Source organism: Pantherophis guttatus, chromosome 1 (genome assembly GCF_059756535.1).
Source record: "Pantherophis guttatus breed Tessera chromosome 1, ASM5975653v1, whole genome shotgun sequence".
Lineage (NCBI taxonomy): Eukaryota > Metazoa > Chordata > Lepidosauria > Squamata > Colubridae > Pantherophis > Pantherophis guttatus.
The window spans coordinates 41,056,660-41,076,472 of record NC_142063.1 but is presented as its reverse complement, the minus strand read 5'-3'; the positions used below and the strand labels follow the sequence as shown (position 1 = coordinate 41,076,472).

The 19,813-nt window shown below is 41.6% G+C and overlaps 1 protein-coding gene across 1 annotated transcript in view; it reads right to left on the bottom strand.

Moving 5' to 3' along the window:
- The window catches only part of DEGS2 (delta 4-desaturase, sphingolipid 2), a 35,740-nt gene extending 21,799 nt beyond the window's left edge, over positions 1-13,941 (bottom strand). The window contains exon 1 of the mRNA XM_034418464.2: positions 13,722-13,941. Within this exon, the coding sequence (XP_034274355.1) occupies positions 13,722-13,803 (82 nt within the window). The 5' untranslated portion in view covers positions 13,804-13,941. The remainder of the gene's footprint in view (positions 1-13,721) is intronic.
- Between the last annotated feature and the right edge of the window lie 5,872 nt (positions 13,942-19,813).

Here is a 19,813-nt window from a genome sequence, read left to right as displayed (position 1 = left end):
CACCTTTCTGTTCCAGGAAAACAGCTTTTCTTCTTATAGGAACATCTTCCTGGAGATAGGCTATATTTGTGTGTAGGTATATATGTGTTTGTGTGGCTATATATAAACATTCTCATATACATGCATACAACTGTATATGCACACACAAAGAGAGAGAGAGAGAGAGAGTTAAGTTAAATTTCTATATACAAGGTTGAACAATCAAATTACAGGTATATACAAGCACAACAAATAGCTTAAGAAAAAATCCTTCTTTTCAGCTGGCACTCCATTTTTTTATGCTTCCCTATCAGCATTAAGGAAATAGCACATGGGTTATCTGGAAGCTACCCCATCCACGTCAGCAGACCAGAAGAACAGTAAACATCTGGAATTATTTTATTTTCAAATGGAGGGGGAAATTACTTATTCCATACAAAGCTTCCAGTAGCAGAGACTCAGGATTTTATGCTGAGGACTAGCACCTTGACTCCAATTTATAAACTGGATTATATGCCAACAGAAAAGGCTAATTCTTGGCTGCAAGGCACCTGCATGAGTATCTGCTTTTGTGAGAAGGTGATTTGACTTCTTGAGTTAATTACAGCCCAACATAATAAATCAATCTAGGCTTGTCATTGGCTACAAAATTGGGGCAAAGTTGTTTTTCCCAGGGAAGGATGACCTCAGTGTTGACTGTTTCTCAACCTTGACCATTTTAAAAGTGTGGACTTCAGCTTCCAGAATTCCCCAGTTAGGCTGAGAATAGAAATTCTTAAATTCTCCCAATTCTTACATTTCTATTCTCTTTCACACGTCTTTAAGAGTTCGCACATCTTAGAAGTTGCCAAGGTTGAGAAGTACTGAGCTAAAGAATTGCTGAATAGGGAGGCTCACAAAGATGGGTCTTCCTCAAAATCTTGAATGCAGCCTCTCAAACCCATTTCCAAAGTAATGGAAATGATTAAAATATGGGGCAGGGACAATCACGTTGACCTCATTTATTTCATTTTCAATTAAATTAGACTTAATTGTGGTCCTGGCTTCTTTCTGAATTTTTTTTTACTCTTAACACAACTCTTAACACAAACATTACTCAAATGCTTACTGTGACCAAGTCCTCAACAAGAACTGTGCACCCCCCACCCCCAAGATAAGAGAACATGAAATAGTTATCATTTCCCACAATGAACTGAATGGTGGAAAGAAAACTTGCTGCAAAGCGTGGCCTGGATAGCTTACTGCTATAAGACGCACCGGAGTATAAGACGCACCTACCTTTTTTGGCGAGGAAAAGAAGAAAAAGAAATCTCCCTCTGCCGTTGCTTCTGAGAATTTTGCCTAGTTGCAGCAAACAGCAAACAGCCTGCTTTACTTTCATTTTTGTTTTCAGCATAGCTTGATTAGCACAAGGAAAATAATCTGTTCCAGCAATTTACCTCTTTGCAGCAAGCAACAGAGCCCTGTGCAAAACAGCTGAGAGCAAATCAGCTGAGAGTCGGGAGGCTGATCGAATCAACTTGTGCTAATTAGGCTGTGCTGAAGCTGAAAGGAGCTGTTTTTTCTTGCTGTTTGCTTGCAAGGAGGTAAATTGCTGGGAGACAGAGGCCAAAGGGTGGGGGCCAGTGGGTGGGCGGGGCTACATTCAGTGTATACAGGGCCGGATTTAGATGAAAAGAGGCCCTAGGCTATTCCACTTATGAGGCCCTTTCACCTATAGTGAAAGTGTAATTTTAATTTTGCTAACAATTTGAATATAGGCCCCTCTTGATCTTGAGGCCCTAGGCTGAAGCCTAGTTAGCCTATAGGAAAATCCGGCCCTGAGTGTATAAGACGCATCTAAATTTTCACCTCCTTTTAGGTGGGAAAAAGGTGCGTCTTATACCCTGAAAAATAAGGTAAATATATTCTGCCTCACCCCTTCCTTCTGGAGCAGTTAAGAAAAGGCACACCTTTTCTCCTTCTCCAGACTCGTTTTTTCCAGACACAGAAAAATATACAAAGCTAATTTGATGGTGATGATTATGTTCTTGAGTTCCAGAAGGCTCCCTGTAGCTATCTAAGTTTTATTAGTTACATATCTGTTTTTATATTGTCATATAAGTATCTTATTTATTTATGCCAATAGGTAGTAACAGCAAACTGTGAGCATAGAACAAATTTTTAAAGGTATTTGATAGAAACAATCTTGACCCTATTTGACCCTTTTTTATGACCTTGGAGAGAAAAGCAAGAATTAGTCAATGAAATCTGCCACCGATAGATTGTCAGCCAGTTTATGGGTTGGATTGAAATTGTAAAGATGCAAAACGAGGTGAAGAACTATAAAGGCACAAAATGACTTGTCCCCCTGTAGGTCCATATACTATCTCTTATATACAAGCCATTTCAAGGACATTTGTGAAGTAAAACTTCTCTGTCAATGGAATACTACCTTAATGACACAGGTAGAAATAGCAAAATTAATATAATCTAGGTTTCCTGCCACAACAAAAGTACCAGATTGGTTTGAAAGCTAAAAGGAGATAAATCATACAGCTAATAAAACAAAATAAAACATTGCTTCTTTCTTTGCCCCAATTTGCCTTAAATGCAATTTCCAATCTGCACTGGAGCTGGAGCAGGACTGGAATCTGCAAATTTCTAGCTACTTTGGAATCAAATTCAGCATAAACCAGCAAGACCTATAGCCATGCATGATGGAAATTTTCATCCAGCACCATGACTTCTTCATTAAGCCACTTTCCCTGCCACTCTGCAATGTTTATTGTACTTCGCTTTATGGTAATGGAATGAGAAAGCCAGAAAGGATTGTCGATCCCTCATCTGCCATGCAAGCTCATTCTGAGTGATTTTTAGTGTATAATCTATAAAATGGTACATAGGTTCAGCCACAAGTCCTGGAAAAGCTCTTTTCATCTCTGTGTATCTGGTGAAAGAGATATAGCATAGATAATATACTGAGATTATATTAATGCAATATTTGCTTATCTGAGCTTTTGCCAGCCGCCTACTAAGCACTGCCTCTTCAGTAGGCTGCAGGCAACAAAAGGGCTTGGCCTTGTGAGCTAGTCTCAGCATCAGAGATTCTAGCTTGCACAAAACTGGGCTGTTTCTTGGGGCAAAACTGGGCTTTCGTACTTTTACCAAAATAACCAAAAAGCAAGTAGTACTGTAGATGTCAGTTTTGGAAGACAATTTTCTTTTTTGCTTCTTAACTGCCACATATTTTAGGTGGGGAAGTTGGCAGGGGGTTCTTGTTGGAGCGGTAGAAAGTTAGTCATAACAACATTCCGTATTCAAGGACTTTTGCCTGCATCTGATGAAGACTGCCTGAAGATTGTATCCAGTTGAGTGTGAAGAGTTGATTGGACAATGTGATGAAATTGTGGGTGTGGGGCAGGGCTGTGAACTGTCAGCTGGGTGTGGAAAACATGGAAGCTTTCAGATTCGGGTTTTCCAGATGTGCCAACATGACATCTCTAATAAATTGGAACTTTGAGGAACTTCAGGCCTCAGAGCTTTATTTCTTTGGGGGTGTTCCTTGGAACCCTGACAGTAGGAGGTTAGCACCCACCCCTCTCCTAGGAAAATGAAATATTCTAAGAAATATTAAAAAGGCAGAATATTATATTTTCCCTAAATGAGAAACATGTTTCTAAAGACAAACTCAGAGCCTCAGCTCTCTGCCCCCTTAGCAGATATTTTGGTGCCAACCTATCTACAAGACAAAGAGTGGGCCAGTTTATCTACAACACAAAAGACATGGCCCTCAGGATATGATAGGATTAGCCCTCACTCAAGAGCCAAACCAGGGCAAAGCCATTAAGCCATAATAGGAATTACTCAAAGCCCTTTCACTACATCATCACCCAGCAAGATTCAACCAGGCCTGGGACACAGACAGATTACAAAGTTAGCTAAGACCCTCGCCCCCTGGGAGTCTGACAGCCAATGGGATACATTTCTTGTACAGGAACAGGAAACTCTAAGGCAGGGCCCAAGAGCGTGTATAAATATATCCCTCTCTCCACTCCATATACTCTTTTTGCCCAGGACCTCAAACCACGTGGTCCTGCCCACCATTAAGCCATCTTTCCAAGTAGTCTCCATGTTTCCAGTGTCTTTCTTCCCACTTGGAGCTGAACCCAGATGGACATTTCTTCCAACAGTACATTTCTTTGTTTTTCATTACAAAAAAAAATGGCATCTAGATGCATGAGATTGCTGCCTGAGCACCCTATCAAGAAAGCAAACATGAGTTTGTGTAAGAAAGTCCCTTGAGAAAGAGAAAAATACTAATTAACTGCTGCTTGATGTTAAACTATATTGTGCTATTAGGTAGGTCATAACACAGGAATTAAGCATGAACAGCCTGACCCTAGCCTCGGGGTAACTGACTATATGAGGAAGAACAAATCAACCACAAACATACCAACTACTAGTACCAGTAAAAGCTTAATTGTCTTGACAAGCAACATGCCGAGCATGAAATCTGTAGTCTAGCCTCTGGCCATTTAAACTTTGCAAAAAGAAAAGGAAAAAAAAGTATTGAAAAATTCAAAATTGTTGGACCTTGAAAGTTTAGATTTGAGATCTGGGTGGCATAACATAGTTATGTATGGTAAAGATTGCCAGGAGAAATATCTACAACCTCAGATATGCAGATGCTACCACTAATGGCAGAAAGTGAAGAGTAAACCAAAGAGCCGTTTGATGTGGGTGAAAGAGGAGAATGCAAAAGTTGGTTTGAAACTCAACATTAAAAAAACTAAGATCATAACATCCAGTCCTATCACTTCCTGACAAATAGAAGGGGAAGAAATGGAAACAGTGACAGCTTTTATTTTCCTGGGTTCCAAAATGGCAACTGCAGCCATGGAATTAAAAGATGCTTGCTCATTGCAAGGAAAGCTATGGCAAACCTAGACAGCATATTAAAAAACAGAGACATCACCTTGCTGGCAAAGATGCATATAGTCAAAGCTACGATTTTCCCAGTAGCAATGTATGGCTGTGAGAGTTGGACCATAAGGAAGGCTAAAGAATTGATGCTGTTTAATTGTGTTGTGGGAGAAGACTCTTGAGACCCCCTTGGACTGTAAGGAGATCAAATCAGTCAATTCTAAAATAAATCAACCCTGACTGTTCTTTGGAAGGACAGATACTTTATTTGAGGAAGCTCAAGTATTTTGGTGAATTTGGAAAATAAATACGTTAAGGGCTGTACAGTAAAATGGGTGAAAAATTATGTACCAATGGTATGTATGTATGTATGTATGTATGTATGTATGTATGTATGTATGTATTTATTTATTTATTTATTTATTTATTTATTTATTTATTTATTTATTGTTTAAATTTATATACCGTCCTCCTCCTGAAGGACTCAGGGCAGTGAACAGCCAAAAGATAAAACACACATAATACAAAATTTAAAAACAATATAAAAGCCCATTAAATAATTTGGCCCAAACAATTTAAAACACCCCTATTATTTTAAAACAAATTTAAAATTAACAATTAAAAAGGAGGTTAGGCCAGGCCAGCCTGTTGAAATAAAAAGGTCTTGAGGGCACGGCGGAAAGTGCGTAAGTCCGGGATCCTCCGTATCTCCGGGGGGAGCTCGTTCCAGATGGCAGGTGCCCCCACAGAGAAGGCTCTCCCCCTGGGGGCCATCAGTCGACACTGTTTGGCCGACGGCACCCTGAGGACCCCCTCTCTATGGGAGCGTACTGGTCAGTGAGAGGCTACTGGTGGCAGAAGGCGGTCTCGTAAGTGCCCCGGTCCTAAGCCATGGAGCACTCTAAAGGTGGTAACCAAGACCTTGAAGCGCACCCAGAAGACCACTGGGAGCCAGTGCAGCTCGCACAGGAGAGGTGTTACATGGGAACGACATGTCGCTCCCATAATCACCTGCGCGGCTGCATTCTGGACCAGTTGGAGCCTCTGGGTGCTCCTCAAGGGGAGCCCCATGTAGAGAGCATTTCAGTAGTCCAGGAGGGAGGTGACGAGGGCATGAGTGACCGTGCGTAAGGAGTCCCGATCCAGAAAGGGACGCAACTGGCGAATCAGGCAGACCTGATAGAAAGTTCTCCCAACCACAGCCATCAAATGCTCTTCTAAAGACAGCCGTGAATCCAGGAGGACACCCAAGTTGTGAGCCCCCTTTGTGAGGGCCAGCGACTCGTCCCCAATAGTCAGTGATGGCACCAACTGACTATATCGGGACGCTGGAAACCACAGCCACTTGATCTTGGATGAGTTGCTCCTAGAAGCACGAAGCCAAAGACACCAGCCTGAAGTCAGGTCCAGAAATATTGGACATCGACACAATTCTAACATCTTTGGCTCTATACACTACCACAATGGAGTTGGAATGAAACAAACACAATGTGCGTTAACTGCAGACTGTCAGCTTTAATTTGAGGGTATGTACATCCAACTCAGGTGAACGGTGTAGGACTTACAGCAGTTTGTATATGTGCCTCCCACTTGTTAAGGGACCAAAAGTAATGGGACAGTTGGCTTCTCAGCTGTTCCATGGCCAGGTGTGTGATATTCCCTCATTACCCCAATTATAATGTGCAGATAAAAGGCCCAGAGTTCATTTCAAGTATGCTATTTGCATTTGGAATCTGTTGCTGTCAACTCTCAAGATGAGATCCAAAGAGCTGTCACTACCAGTGAAGCAAGCCATCATTAGGCTGAAGAAACAAAACAAACCCATCAGAGAGATAGCAAGAACATTAGGCATGGCCAAAACAACTGTTTGAAACATTCTCAAAAAGAAGGACTGCACCGGTGAGCTCAGCAACACCAAAAGACCTGGGAGACCACGGAAAACAAGTGTGGTGGATGACCGAAGAATTCTTTCCCTGGTGAAGAAAACACCCTTCACAACAGTTGGCCAGATCAAGAACACTCTCCAGGAGATAGGTGTATGTGTGTCAAAGTCAACAATCAAGAGAAGACTTCACCAGAGTGAATACAGAGGGTTCACCACAAGATGTAAACCATTGGTGAGCTTTAAAAACAGGAAGGCCAGATTAGAGTTTGCCAAACAACATCTAACAAAGCCTTCACAGTTCTGGAACAAGATCCTATGGACAGATGAGACCAAGATCAACTTGTACCAGAGTGATGGGAAGAGAAGAAGATGGAGAAGGAAAGGAACTGCTCATGATCCTAAGCATACCACCTCATCAGTGAAGCATGGTGGTGGTAGTGTCATGGCGTGGGCATGTATGGCTGCCAATGGAACCGGTTCTCTTGTATTTATTGATGATGTGACTGCTGACAAAAGCAGCAGGATGAATTCTGAAGTGTTTTGGCAATATTATCTGCTCACATTCAGACAAATGCTGCAGAACTCATTGGACGGCACTTCATAGTGCAGATGGACAATGACCCAAAGCATACTGTAAAAGCAACCAAAGAGTTTTTGAAGGGATAGAAGTGGAATGTTATGCAATGGCCAAGTCAATCACCTGACCTGAATCCCATTGAGCATGCATTTCACTTGCTGAAGACAAAACTGAAGGGAAAATGCCCCAAGAACAAGCAGGAACTGAAGACAGTTGCAGTAGACGCCTGGCAGAGCATCACCAGGGATGAAACCCAGCGTCTGGTGATGTCTATGCATTCCAGACTTCAGGCTATGATTGACTGCAAAGGATTTGCAACCAAGTATTAAGAAGGGAAAGTTTGATTTATGATTATTATTCTGTCCCATTACTTTTGGTCCCTTAACAAGTGGGAGGCACATATACAAACTGCTGTAAGTCCTACACCGTTCACCTGAGTTGGATGTACATACCCTCAAATTAAAGCTGACAGTCTGCAGTTAAAGCACATAGTGTTTGTTTCATCCAAACTCCATTGTGGTGGTGTATAGAGCCAAAGATGTTAGAATTGTGTCGATGTCCCAATATTTCTGGACCTGACTGTATATAAATTTATTATAATAATTTATTATATAATTATATAATTATATATTTATATATATATATATATATAATTATATATTAATTTATTATATAATATATATTAATATATATAATAATATATATATTAAGTATACAGTAAATGAGAAAGTTGATAATTATTTGTAAGCTTATTGTGTAAGGGGAAGGAATATACTAGATTTATTTGAGATCTCTTTTTCAGCACTCAACCAGGGTGGACGATGTATGTTTAATGTTGTTTCTATATATGTTGTGTAGACTTCTTTTTTCTTTTTTCCTCCCCCCCACCCCCCGTTTGTAATTTTTGGGTTTTTTTAAAATTGAGTTTCTAATTGTTCTTTTTATATGTAATATCCTATCTTTGAAATTAAAAAAAAAATGAAATGGAAAAAAATTAAAATGGTAACCAATATATCCAACACACTTGCCTCCTTCTATTTTTCTCACAACAACAACAACCCTGTGAAGTAAGTTGGGCTGAGAAAGAGTTAACTGGCCCAAAGTCATCCAGCTGACTTTCATGGCTAAGGAAGGAACTAGAATTCATGGTTTCCTATTTTCTAGCCTGATGCGTAACCACTAAGTCCAGACCAAATTGCCCTATGGAAGATATAAAATAATATAAATAATAAAGCAGGGGTGAAATGCTCCCGGTTCGGACCCGATCAGGCGATCCGGTAGTGATCGTCGCAGCTGGTTCGGCGATCCGGTAGCAATGGTAGAGCAAAGCTCCTCCCACCCATCCGGGTGTCCTGGTTAAAACCAGGAAGTAATGTGTTTTTAGCTTCTGCGCATGCGCAGAAGGTCTGTGCGCGCATGTGATGCTTGCACGCGCAGGGCGTGTGCACTTCCGAACCGGTAAGGAAGGTAAGTAGATTTCACCCCTGTAATAAAGTATATAGGTTAAAATAGACATGTTATCTTTAGTAATCAATAATGGACTTTTGCTGCCCAAACTGAACAAGGCTTTAACGATTTGTTTCTAGATAAGAGACGTGGAAAGAAATAGTTTGTTGAGAAGGTGATAAATTACTAAAATTGTTAATACTTGCTGTGATGAAGGCGGAAATAATTTCTTTCTATATACAGTATATGTTTTCTTTTTCTTTACTATATTTAATTTTTTTCTTTTCTATTTTTTTCTTTTTCTTTTTTTTTGTATTAGTTTTTTATCATTTTAATTATAAAGTTTAATAAAATTACTATTAAATAGTTTGAATTTGAAGGTCTCATTTATTACTTACCGGAAAGGTATCAATCCTAATGCCAGTTCCCTCTAATGTAGAGTAACCCAAATCAGTTTTTAGATTTCAGGTTGCTTCGCTACTGTTTTTTGAAAACTTAAAATGGACGCAGGTAGTCCCTGACTTACAATCACAGTTGAGGCCAAAATTTCCATTGCTAAGCAAGGCAGTTGTTAAAAGAGCCTCGGTGGTGCAACAGACTAAAGTGCTGTTAAGTGCTAGCACTTAGCTGCCAGCTGCCTGCAATTAGTGCAAGTTCGAATCTCACCAGGCTCAAGGTTGATTCAGCCTTCCATCCTTTCGTGGTAGGTAAATTGAGGACCCAGATTGTGGGGGCAATAAGCCAACTTTGTATAGAAAAACACTGCTTGGGGGGGGCGAAAGCCCTAATAAGCAGGTATATACAAAAAAAGTATGCAGGCTATTGCTATAATGCATTGTAAGCCGCCCTGAGTCTACGGAAAAGGGTGGCATATAAATTGGACTAATAAATAAATAAATAAGTAAATTGAACCCCATTTTACCACAGTTGTTAAGCAAATCAATGCAGTTAAGTGAATCATTCAGTCTATAAGTGAATCTAGCTGTCCCCATTGACTTTGCTTGTTTGGAAGGCTCCTGGAAAGGTTACAAATGGTGATCACCTGACACACACAAACACACACACACACCCCAGGACAGTGCAACAATCACAAGTACATGCCACCAAGTGCTCAAATGTTGATCATGTGAGCATGGGGCTGCTGCAATGGTCATAAATGTGAAAACCCATCCTAAGTCACTTTTTTCGGTCAGCTCTTGCTAAATGAATGGTTGTAAATCAAGGACCACTTATACTTTGTTTGGCTCTAGAAGGAAGTCAGCAGGCAGACGTCTTGACTTTATTGCCTCCAAAACACCCAATTTTATGAGCCCAGATCTATGAAACTAATCCTTGAGCACAGCTCTTCTCATATTCCCACTGTCTAGCCCAGGGGTCAGCAACCTATGGCTCCGGAGCCACGTGTGGCTCTTTGGGCCCTCTGCTGTGGCTCCCTGTCAAGTGATCCCAACACTGGCTGGCCCCACCCCTGGCCCTCCCCTCCCCTCCCAGTCACTCCTCACCACTCCTCTGAGAAGGTAAGGGCAGCAGCGGGGGATGGAGAAGAAGCCAGGACAGAGACAGAGAGATACAGAGAGAGAGGGAGGGGGGGAGAGAGGGAGGGATAGGAGAGTGAGAGATGTCAAAAGGATTTTGTGGTTCCTGGTGTTTTTTAACAACTGGTTCTCTGCCCTAATGACCGGCTGGGTAGGCGTGGCTGGGGTGTGTGTCATGTGACTGGTGGAAGTGAGTGACATCGAGTTGGCCATGCCCACCCAGGTTTTGTGGCTCCCGGTGTTTTCTTTTCTGTGGGAAATAGGTCCAAATGGGTTTTTTTTTTAAATTTGATTTATATGCCACCCTTCTCCGGAGACTCAGGGCGGCTTACAATGCGTTAAGCAATAGCCTTCATACTTTTGTATATTTATACGAAGTCAGCTTATTGCCCCCACAAACTGGGTCCTCAATTTACCTACCTTAGAAAGGATGGAAGGCTGAGTCAACCTTGAGCCTGGTGAGATTCGAACTTACAGTAATTGCAGACAGCTGGTGTTAATCACAATGCTATCAGTCTACTGAGCCACCAGGCCCCGGTTCTTTGAGAATTTAAGGTTGCAGACCCCTGGTCTAGCCAAAAGGCCTAAGAATATGGAGTTGCCTTAGCATTAGGTCAACAATAATTAATAATAAATAACATGGAGGATAGCAATAGCAATAGCACTTAGACTTATATACTGCTTCACAGTGCTTTAAGCCCTCTCTAAGCAGTTTACAGAGTCAGCCTATTGTCTCCAACAATCTGGGTCCTCATTTTACCCACCTCAGATGGATGGAAGGCTGAATAAATCTTGAGCCTGGTGAGATTTAAACTGCCAAATTGCAGGCAGGCAGCAGAAGTAGCCTGCAGTACTGCACTCTAACCACTGTGCCACTGAGGCTCATCCCCTAAAACTTCAAGAACTTCAAAATTATCCAGTAAGGAATATGCATATATGCATTCTTTACTTTGTATAGGGCATAAAATACTAGATTTTATAAAAAATACCTTTTATATACGTTCCTGTGAGGAGTTCATTATCAGGCTAGCCATGCTGGAAAGGGAATATAAGAAAACGCCCCAAGGGATGGAACAAGGAACATGAGTATTACACAATCATCCAACACGCCCAGCCCTAAGGACTTAGTTTGATCTTCCTTGATCTATCACCCACCAGAGATGGTGGATTAAAACTCCTGCCACCTCCAGTCAACAAGAAAGGATGGGAACAGTGTGTGAGGTACTTGGAGAACTTTTAAATTAGCTTATTTCATGAGTCAAACACAACGGAACCTTCCAGAATTACAAACACTCTGCTACACTTATTTAAGCTTGTAAAAATGAAAAGGGGTTCTGATATAGCCAAGAGAGACAAGTGATTGGATACACAATGGGTATAAAGTATGCCTTAAATGCAGTGGTGGGATTCAGCCAGTTCACACCACTTCGGGAGAACCAGTTGTTAACTTTCTGAGCAGTTTGGCAAACTCGTTGTTGGAAGAAATCATTAGGACAGAGAACCGGTTGTTAAATTACTTGAATCCCACCACTGCTTAAATGCCATGCAGAAATTTAAATTCAAGTCAACCCATTTCAAAATAAGTATATTTGCCTACTAAATAAGGCAGATGGAATTAAAAGGAAACAAGTTGCCCCATGGGAAACAATATGATTTAATGAAGTTGCTTCAGGCAGGAATTTTACACTATACCTTTTAGTACAACTAAAGGAGAACCAACACCATAAACAAAACAGGAGGGTGGTAAGTGAAAGGAACGTATTCCATCCTCCTTCAGCCAATAAAAAGAGTCAGGTTTGTGGCCAGTTCAGGAAGGACTTTGATTGCACAGTACATAGTCAACTAACCTGCTATGAAAGCTAAAGGAAGCTCTGGTAATCAGAGGAGGACCAGGGGTCCCTAGCTGAGTGACCATGACTATTCAGCTGGATCATCCCTCCCCACAGAACTGCTGTGCAGTAAAAAGAAAGAGATGGAGAAATGCATAAAAAAATGAGCTTTCCGGAGGAAGAAAACTGGATAAAAATAATATTTATTTTAAAAAGGTAGCAAGCCTCATCGTTGTTTTATCTAGTCCCTTTGGTGTTGCTAAACTAGATCCCACTAACCATCTTTCATGATAGGACCAGGAGTTCAAAATGTTTCAAGAAATTTATTTGTGACAAAAATAATCTGAAAAGAGGGAGAGTAGAATGAGAGAGAAAGGATTAGGTTCATTTTAAACTGGAAAGTAAGGTTTTAATGAAGGGCCAGGGGAGGAAATAAGAAAATGTGGGACATTGGTTGCTTAGATGATAATGTATAAATGCTGTTTTGCTTCTTTCAAATAATAAACCAGCCTTGCTACTTTTGGGGATCCTTCTTTCTAAATCTTGCTCTAAGAACCTCTGACTCCATTGTTACTCCTTTGTATTGGTTTTAAAGGATACAAAGGATAGCTTGACAGGTTTAGTTGTTATGTTCAACTCTCTACTGTTCAGCATGACTGCAACAAAGAGGAATCATTGTGTTCACTAGACTTCTCTTGCTCACCCCATAGTCCACAAAAAACGTGGGGGAAAGCCTCATATCCCGATCCTTACTAGGACCAATACTGTTGAAAATTCATTTGTGAAGGAAGCAGAGTCTACATAGGAAACTGGTTTAAAGCCTTAATATCTCTGATCTCGATCACTCGATCACCTCTCCCTCTCTCCCCCTCCCTCTCCCTCCTTCTCCCTCTCCCTCTCCCTCTCCCTCTCCCTCTCCCTCTCCTTCTCTTTCTCCCTCTCCCTCTCCCCCTCCCTCTCTCCCTCTCCCTCCTTCCCTCCCTCTCTCTCCCTCTCTCTCTCTCTCCTTCCTTCCCTCCCTCTCCCTCTCTCTCCCTCTCCCTCTCTCCCTCCCTCCCTCTCTCTCTCTCTCTCTCTCTCTCTCTCACACACACACACACACACACACACACACGAAAAATTATCCTGCGCAACGGCAGCACCTAGCTCATCATAGGATATCAAAGTAAGCAGGTTTGGAGCTGATCAGTAATTGAATTAGGAATCCAGGCTTCTGTATTAGTTGGGAAACTACAAAGGTGTCCTGGAAGGGGATGTGGCAAAGCAGTTCCTCCTTGGCGCTGGGGAAATTGTTAAGGCTCCTCACAGGCACCAGAAGACAAGCTCGACTTCAGAGTTTGCAAGGGGGTGGGGGGTGGGGGGGGAGAGGAAAGAACAAGAAGCAATGGGGAAAAATCCAGCCGCGCTCATATATCATCCCAAGCGATAGAACCGACCACCAACTGGGAATAAAGGGCAACTCTTTGCGTGTAAGAGGGGAAAGAAAGGTGGACGAGAGCCTCCACCTCGCCAGGAGAAGCGCCCCTTTTTCGAAACGTTAAGCCAGCGTCTCAAGCCTAACTTACCCAAAATCTCCTTCCTCCGTTGCGTGTGGGGCTGGTCAGTGTAAACCCACTCGAAATCCCCACGGGTGACCCGGTTACCCATCCCTGCTACCACACTAAGCGGGGTGGCTTCTGGTGCTGAACAGAAAAGCGCGGTCCAGGAAGGCACCTTATATCAACCCGGAGCAGCCTGGAGGCAGACCCCGCCCCACGCTCGTCCGCTTCAACCACCGAGCTTCCCGGGCCGCCCAGCTAATCTGGTTTTGCGAATGGAGTCAGCTCCCCCTTTGCGTTCAGGAGAGCAAAGGGGGGCGGAGGGGCGCCATCCTTTGCCGGCTGGTCAGAGCCTGCCGGCTTCCTTAGGCGCAGAGTGGTGAACTTTCATCGTTTAGAGTCATTGCTCCTGGTCCAAACCAAGCAGGAGGCTCTGGACTTTCTGTTTTTCCTTTGAAGATGTTTAGCTTCTCATGGAAGAAGCTTCTTCAGCTCTGAAAAAAAGCACCTTTGGGACATCCATGACCTGGATGACTGAGAATCTCCATAGACAAGAGAGGCTTGGTAACTGTGAGTAGGAGGTGGCCAGGGAGTGAGCAAGAAGCAGCTGGTGGACAACACAAGGTTTGAGATGAGTAGGACCCCAGAAGAAGGCTAGAGAGAGTGTCCTGCTTGAGTAGGGGTCAGACCCAGTGGGTTGTGGTTTGCCTTCTAGTGCAGGGGTCTCCAACCTTGACAACTTTAAAACTTGTGGACTTCAAGTCTTAAAGTTGCCAAGGTTGGAGACACCTGTTCTAGTGGTATGGCTTTTGGTTTAAGTGGTTTGTCTGTTAGATCCCAAAATATGAAGCAATTGCATTCTGATGCAAGAAGAATGCAGAAGTGTGCAACAATTCAAACGACTTCTGCAAAATCTTCAGATTAGCATGGTTGTAAATTATAACAACAATGTTATGAAAAGTCCAGAACAGGAGAGGAAGTTGATTTGGGGTCTAGATAGTATAATGATCCTGCAGGAATGCTCCTGAGGAAGATGTCAAAGATATCATCAAAGGGGATGGAAGCTTCATTTATCAGACTGGCTCAGATCAAAGCATGGTGCTCAGCTTCCTGATCCACCAGGAGCTCCAGGAATATCATTGATCATTCAGACCTGCCTGAAGAGTCAGAAAATTATATGCCTAAATTTAAATTCTTGTTTGGATGATAACATTAATAATAATATATTGTGGCAGTGCTTGGAGACAGCAGAAGAGAAGAGAAAGAACTGGAGATGATAGCAAAATACAAAGACCTGCAAATAGAAATAAACCAACTCTGGCAAAAGAAATCAAGTACCAATAGGAATGTCTATGGAGATTCTCAGTCATCCAGGTCATGGTTGTCCTAAAGGTGCTTTTTCAAGAAGCAACTGGACTTTCTGGTTTTTCTTCGAAGACATTTCGCTTCTCGTCCAAGAAGCTTCTTTACCTTTAACATCATTAAAAAATCAACAACTGCCTATCCCAGGTCATTGGGAAGGACTTGATAAGTGGACAAAAATACCAAATCCAGTCTGAACATCTGGCTGACCATGCAATGAATAAAAAAGTATAGTTAAGAGTGTCCCAGTGTGAATTTGGGCTTGAGTGTTTCCTCCAATTGTTCACCTTGAACTGATTTACAGAAGAGAAATTATTGAGATTACAAGTATAAAATTGATCAAAGTGTATGCCAAGAATGCTTGCTATGTATATGTGTATAATAAAATTATGTTGAGTTCAATAAAAAAACTCTGTTGGGCTGGATAGCGAGAGAAATTCACCCAAATTCACACTCTTTTGAGTTTTAAATAATTTTTGCTGAAGTAAGGAGCTCACCACTGAGAAGAAGCATGTTTATTGCTGCCATCATTGAATGCCTTTACAAGAAATAGGTACCCTGGAAAATGGAAAAACAAAAATGTGTACAGAGGTTGAGGGCTACTAAGTGGGAAATCCTAGGAAATTGATTTGCTGACCAGTTCTGGAGAAGCTAGGAAACTGCTTGTCCAATTTGGGATTATTTCTATTGTTAGGGAAAATGAGCTAAATTGGTTAAATGAGGTTACAGGTGACTTTGTCTGGGACAGGGTACAGTCTCCATTTGCCTGTATTTTTTCCACTACACCAGTGCATATACTATCTTGGTCCTGATGTGTTCAGCCCCCAACATTTGATTGAAGTGATGTCAATGTTATGCAGCATTTGAAGGTGGGAATTTCCTGTGATTTACTTATCTATTCACAAAGGCAGTAGGAAACTGGCACTTGCCTTCACAATCAGAGAATTTAGGGCTGGAAGGTGTCTAGTCCAAACCAATAGCCAAGGCAAGAGTCCTTGTATCACCTTATACAAATGGTTGTGCAATCTTTTCTTGAAAACCTCTAGTGATGGAGAACCCACAACTTTGGAAGGCAAGCTATTCCACTGATTAATTGTTTGCACTGTCAAGAAATTCTTCCTTATTTTGAGACTGGATCTCCCTCTGATCTCTCTCCGTCTGATTCCATCCATTGTGTCTTTTAATCCAGCTACTGTATATTCCTTGTGGAAAATAAACCTGCATATTACTGGGAGAGGGGGGAAAAAGATAAGATAGAAAAGAGACAAAGATCTGAGTGAAAATGGGAAGCAGACGCCATATCAGTATGGTTTGTACTTACTCATTTCCATCCAGGGGTTAGAAGACCTGAAAGATAAAACAGCTAGTGATGGTGCAGGTGGCAACTACATAATGGCTTGGTGACATCACGTGGCAAGAGAAGCCTGCAGTGAGAACACAGCACAAACCTGTGAGCATGAGTCAGGTTTCATAATGCAAATTGAAGGGGACAGAACTTTTTATCATGTGAAAAAAAAGTTTGTTCCTCCAACATATCACCTAGAACATTAATTAATGTTCTGAACTAAGTGTTCTGAATTAAATGCTCTGATAACCAGGTGGCATTTGATAAATTGCAACAAAATTGCTCTTTCTTCCCCCAGGGTTCACCATCCAAATCTTCGTGGTTACTCCAAAGTTAATTAATTTTCCACCTAAGAATCCATCTAATAAGCAAAAACGTGAAAACTTGATTCGTTTTGCTTTTTATGGTTTCTTTTTTGAGATCCAGCCAAATGGTTATCTCTGCATAGTTTGCAGATTTGGCTATAGAAATATGAATAATAATTGGAGGAAAGTATCCCAAAGACGCTTTTCAGGAGGCAACTGGACTTTCTTGTTTTTTCTTTTGATGACATTTTGCTTCTCATCCAAGAAGCTTCTTCAGCACTGACAGGATAGTGGGGAATGGAAGGATTTATACTCCTTGCAGATAGCTGGCAATCTGCATTCTTTTAGAGCAGGGGTGTCAAACTCAATGCCCAAGAGCTGGATGCATCACTCGCTGGCCACACCTACCCCCAGTTTAGTGAAGGGGGAAAAAGTCATGATACGTCATGTGACGATGTGATGATGCGAGTTTGACACCCCTGTTTTAGAGGGTCATTGAAACACTTGTGTCCTCAGGGTCTTTTCTGTGTCCTTTTCTCTGGAAATTGCAAACTACAGGAACCAGGAGCACTACTCCGGTGACCCTGAGGACACAGATAAACCTACAAGTGTTTCAATGACCGTCTAAAAGGATGAAAATTACCAGCTGTCTACAAGGAATATAAATCCTTCCATTACCCACTATCCTGTCAAAGCTGAAGAAGCTTCTTGGATGAGAAACGAAACATCTTCAAAAGAAAAAACAAGAAAGTCTTTGTCTCTTGAAAAAGCACCTTTGGGACAACCATGACCTCTAAAAACTCTATTTTACTGTTTAGTAAATAGCAGAAATCAAATCTGCTGTAGTCATCTACAATGACCAGCGCATACTTTGCTCCTCCCAAACTGGCTTGCATTGGTCCAACCAAATCTGCATGTACCGGCCCTAGAGCTCTTGTTATCTGCCTTGTGCTACTTTGCTTACTGAGAATGCCTTGGACTTTGATGATTTACATAGTGCACAGTCCAAGTATGCTCTAACTGAATAAACAGAGTCTGCATCAGTGATGAAATGCAATTTTTTTTGCTACCAGTTCTGTGGGCGTGGGTTGGTGGGCATGTCATGTGACTGAGTGGGCATGGCCAACTTTTAAAAACATTTTTTACTACCTTTTCACCCAACCTGGTAGTAAAAAAATGCTTTAAAAAAGTAAAAAAAGAAGATTCTGACGATCACAGCTGTGCCGTGCCTATTCGCCTGAACTGGTAGTAAAAAGGTTCCAATGATTGCATGGCACAACGGATTGTCAATCAGCTGTGCCGCATGATCTTCAGAACCTTTCTTTAACTTTTTAAAAGCATTTTTTTACTACCTATTCGCCCGAACTGGTAGTAAAAAAATGCTTTAAAAAAGTCAAAAAAGGTTCTGATGATTGCGTGGCACAGCTGTGGTCTTCGGAACCTTTTTTTACTTTTTATAGCATTTTTTTTACTACTGGTTCACCTGAACCGGTAGTTTTTATCACTATTGGTTCGCCCGAACTGGAGCGAACCGGTAGCATTTCACTCCTGGTCTGCATGTGCAGCAAATGCTTCTCTACACTCTCTTGTGGTAGCAGCTGGGCTCTGTACAATTGTCTTGATAATTGCACAATATTGCATGCTGACACACTCACATGCACAGTTCTCAATTTCAGCCAAACCTCCTTTGCAGTTTTTAAATCAGCTACATTCAAGAATTGTTCATCTTCCAAGCATAAAATGATGTAGGCCAGTGTCTTATCATGCTGCCGTTGATCTGCAGCTGCTAATAGCCCCTGAGGTGGATTACTAACAATATCCCAGAGCTCCTTAGCCTTCGGGAAGCACTCCATTTTTGCAGCCCAAATAATATAATTCTTCTGCCCCAATCAGGGCAGAGAGCTCTCCTTTAAATCAACAGCCATCCTGCAAGCCTTCTCAGCCTTGTTCTCTTTTGCTTATAACAAATGAACTCTCACAGCACAGAACAGTTAAGCTAAGCCACGCCCAGGCTCCAAGTTGTCTCATATGGCTCAGTCAACAAATCCTGTGTCTCAGTCACCAAACAGTTCCCATTGGCTGACTTGTTCCTATGGCTATTCTAGTTCATAAATTCTTATACTCTGACAGAAGTTACTGTAACTAAATGGTATATAGCTTCAACAGTTAAGGAACAAGTCAAAAAATACACTGCACTTATCAAATGCTATGATGTATACTTACAAAGGACAGGAATTTGCAAACAAAGGTATACTCACTGACACTCTGGAACTGAAAATTGGACTTTGAAAAAGCAGGATAGGATAAATATTAATACTTTAGACCAAGGATGTCAAACTCAAGGTCTGCAAGTATCCAGTTTTAACTGATATTCTCGCACGCGCACTCACTGTTGCTCTTGCTATTGCTCTCTCCCCCTCCCTCTCCCTCTCCCTCTGCCCCTCCTTTTTTTAATGTATTGGTCTTCAACCCTAATAGCTTTAGTTTATGTCTTTGTCCTGTAAAACTTTGGATAGGGTAATGTCAAAGGGGTTAATATTATTTCTAATGTTTGTACTGTAGGGCAATCTGAACATTTAAATATATCATGACCAATGCAACAAAATGAACTAGATAATTATCTGTAAGAGACAAACATTTTATAATAGTGCTTATGTGCTTTCTCCAGATCACTAACCAATAATTCCCTCTGCTGCTGCATTTCCTTCCTACTCTTTGTTCCTGATTTCCCTGATACTATGTATGCCTTATGTCGATGTGAAATGCATGCAGAATGCAGGTAGACCAGTGTGATTGGGTTTATTCATAGGATATGACCAATACACCAAACCCATCTGGCAAGAATTTTTGCCTATTGCATGGATTGCTTAACTTCCTAATCACTTTTGGAGAATTTTCAAAGAAAATCGTTATCATTACATAATATCTGGTTAGCATGAATTTGCAAATTGTATGTTCTCTGGCTGATATGAATACTGTCAAACAGATTCATGGGGCATTATAGATATTACTAAGAACTTGAAGTGCTAGAAAGACCAGGAAACTCTGATCTTGCCTTAAGCATGAAAACTAGCTGGGTGACCTTAGCCATTCCTCTCTGAAAAGCA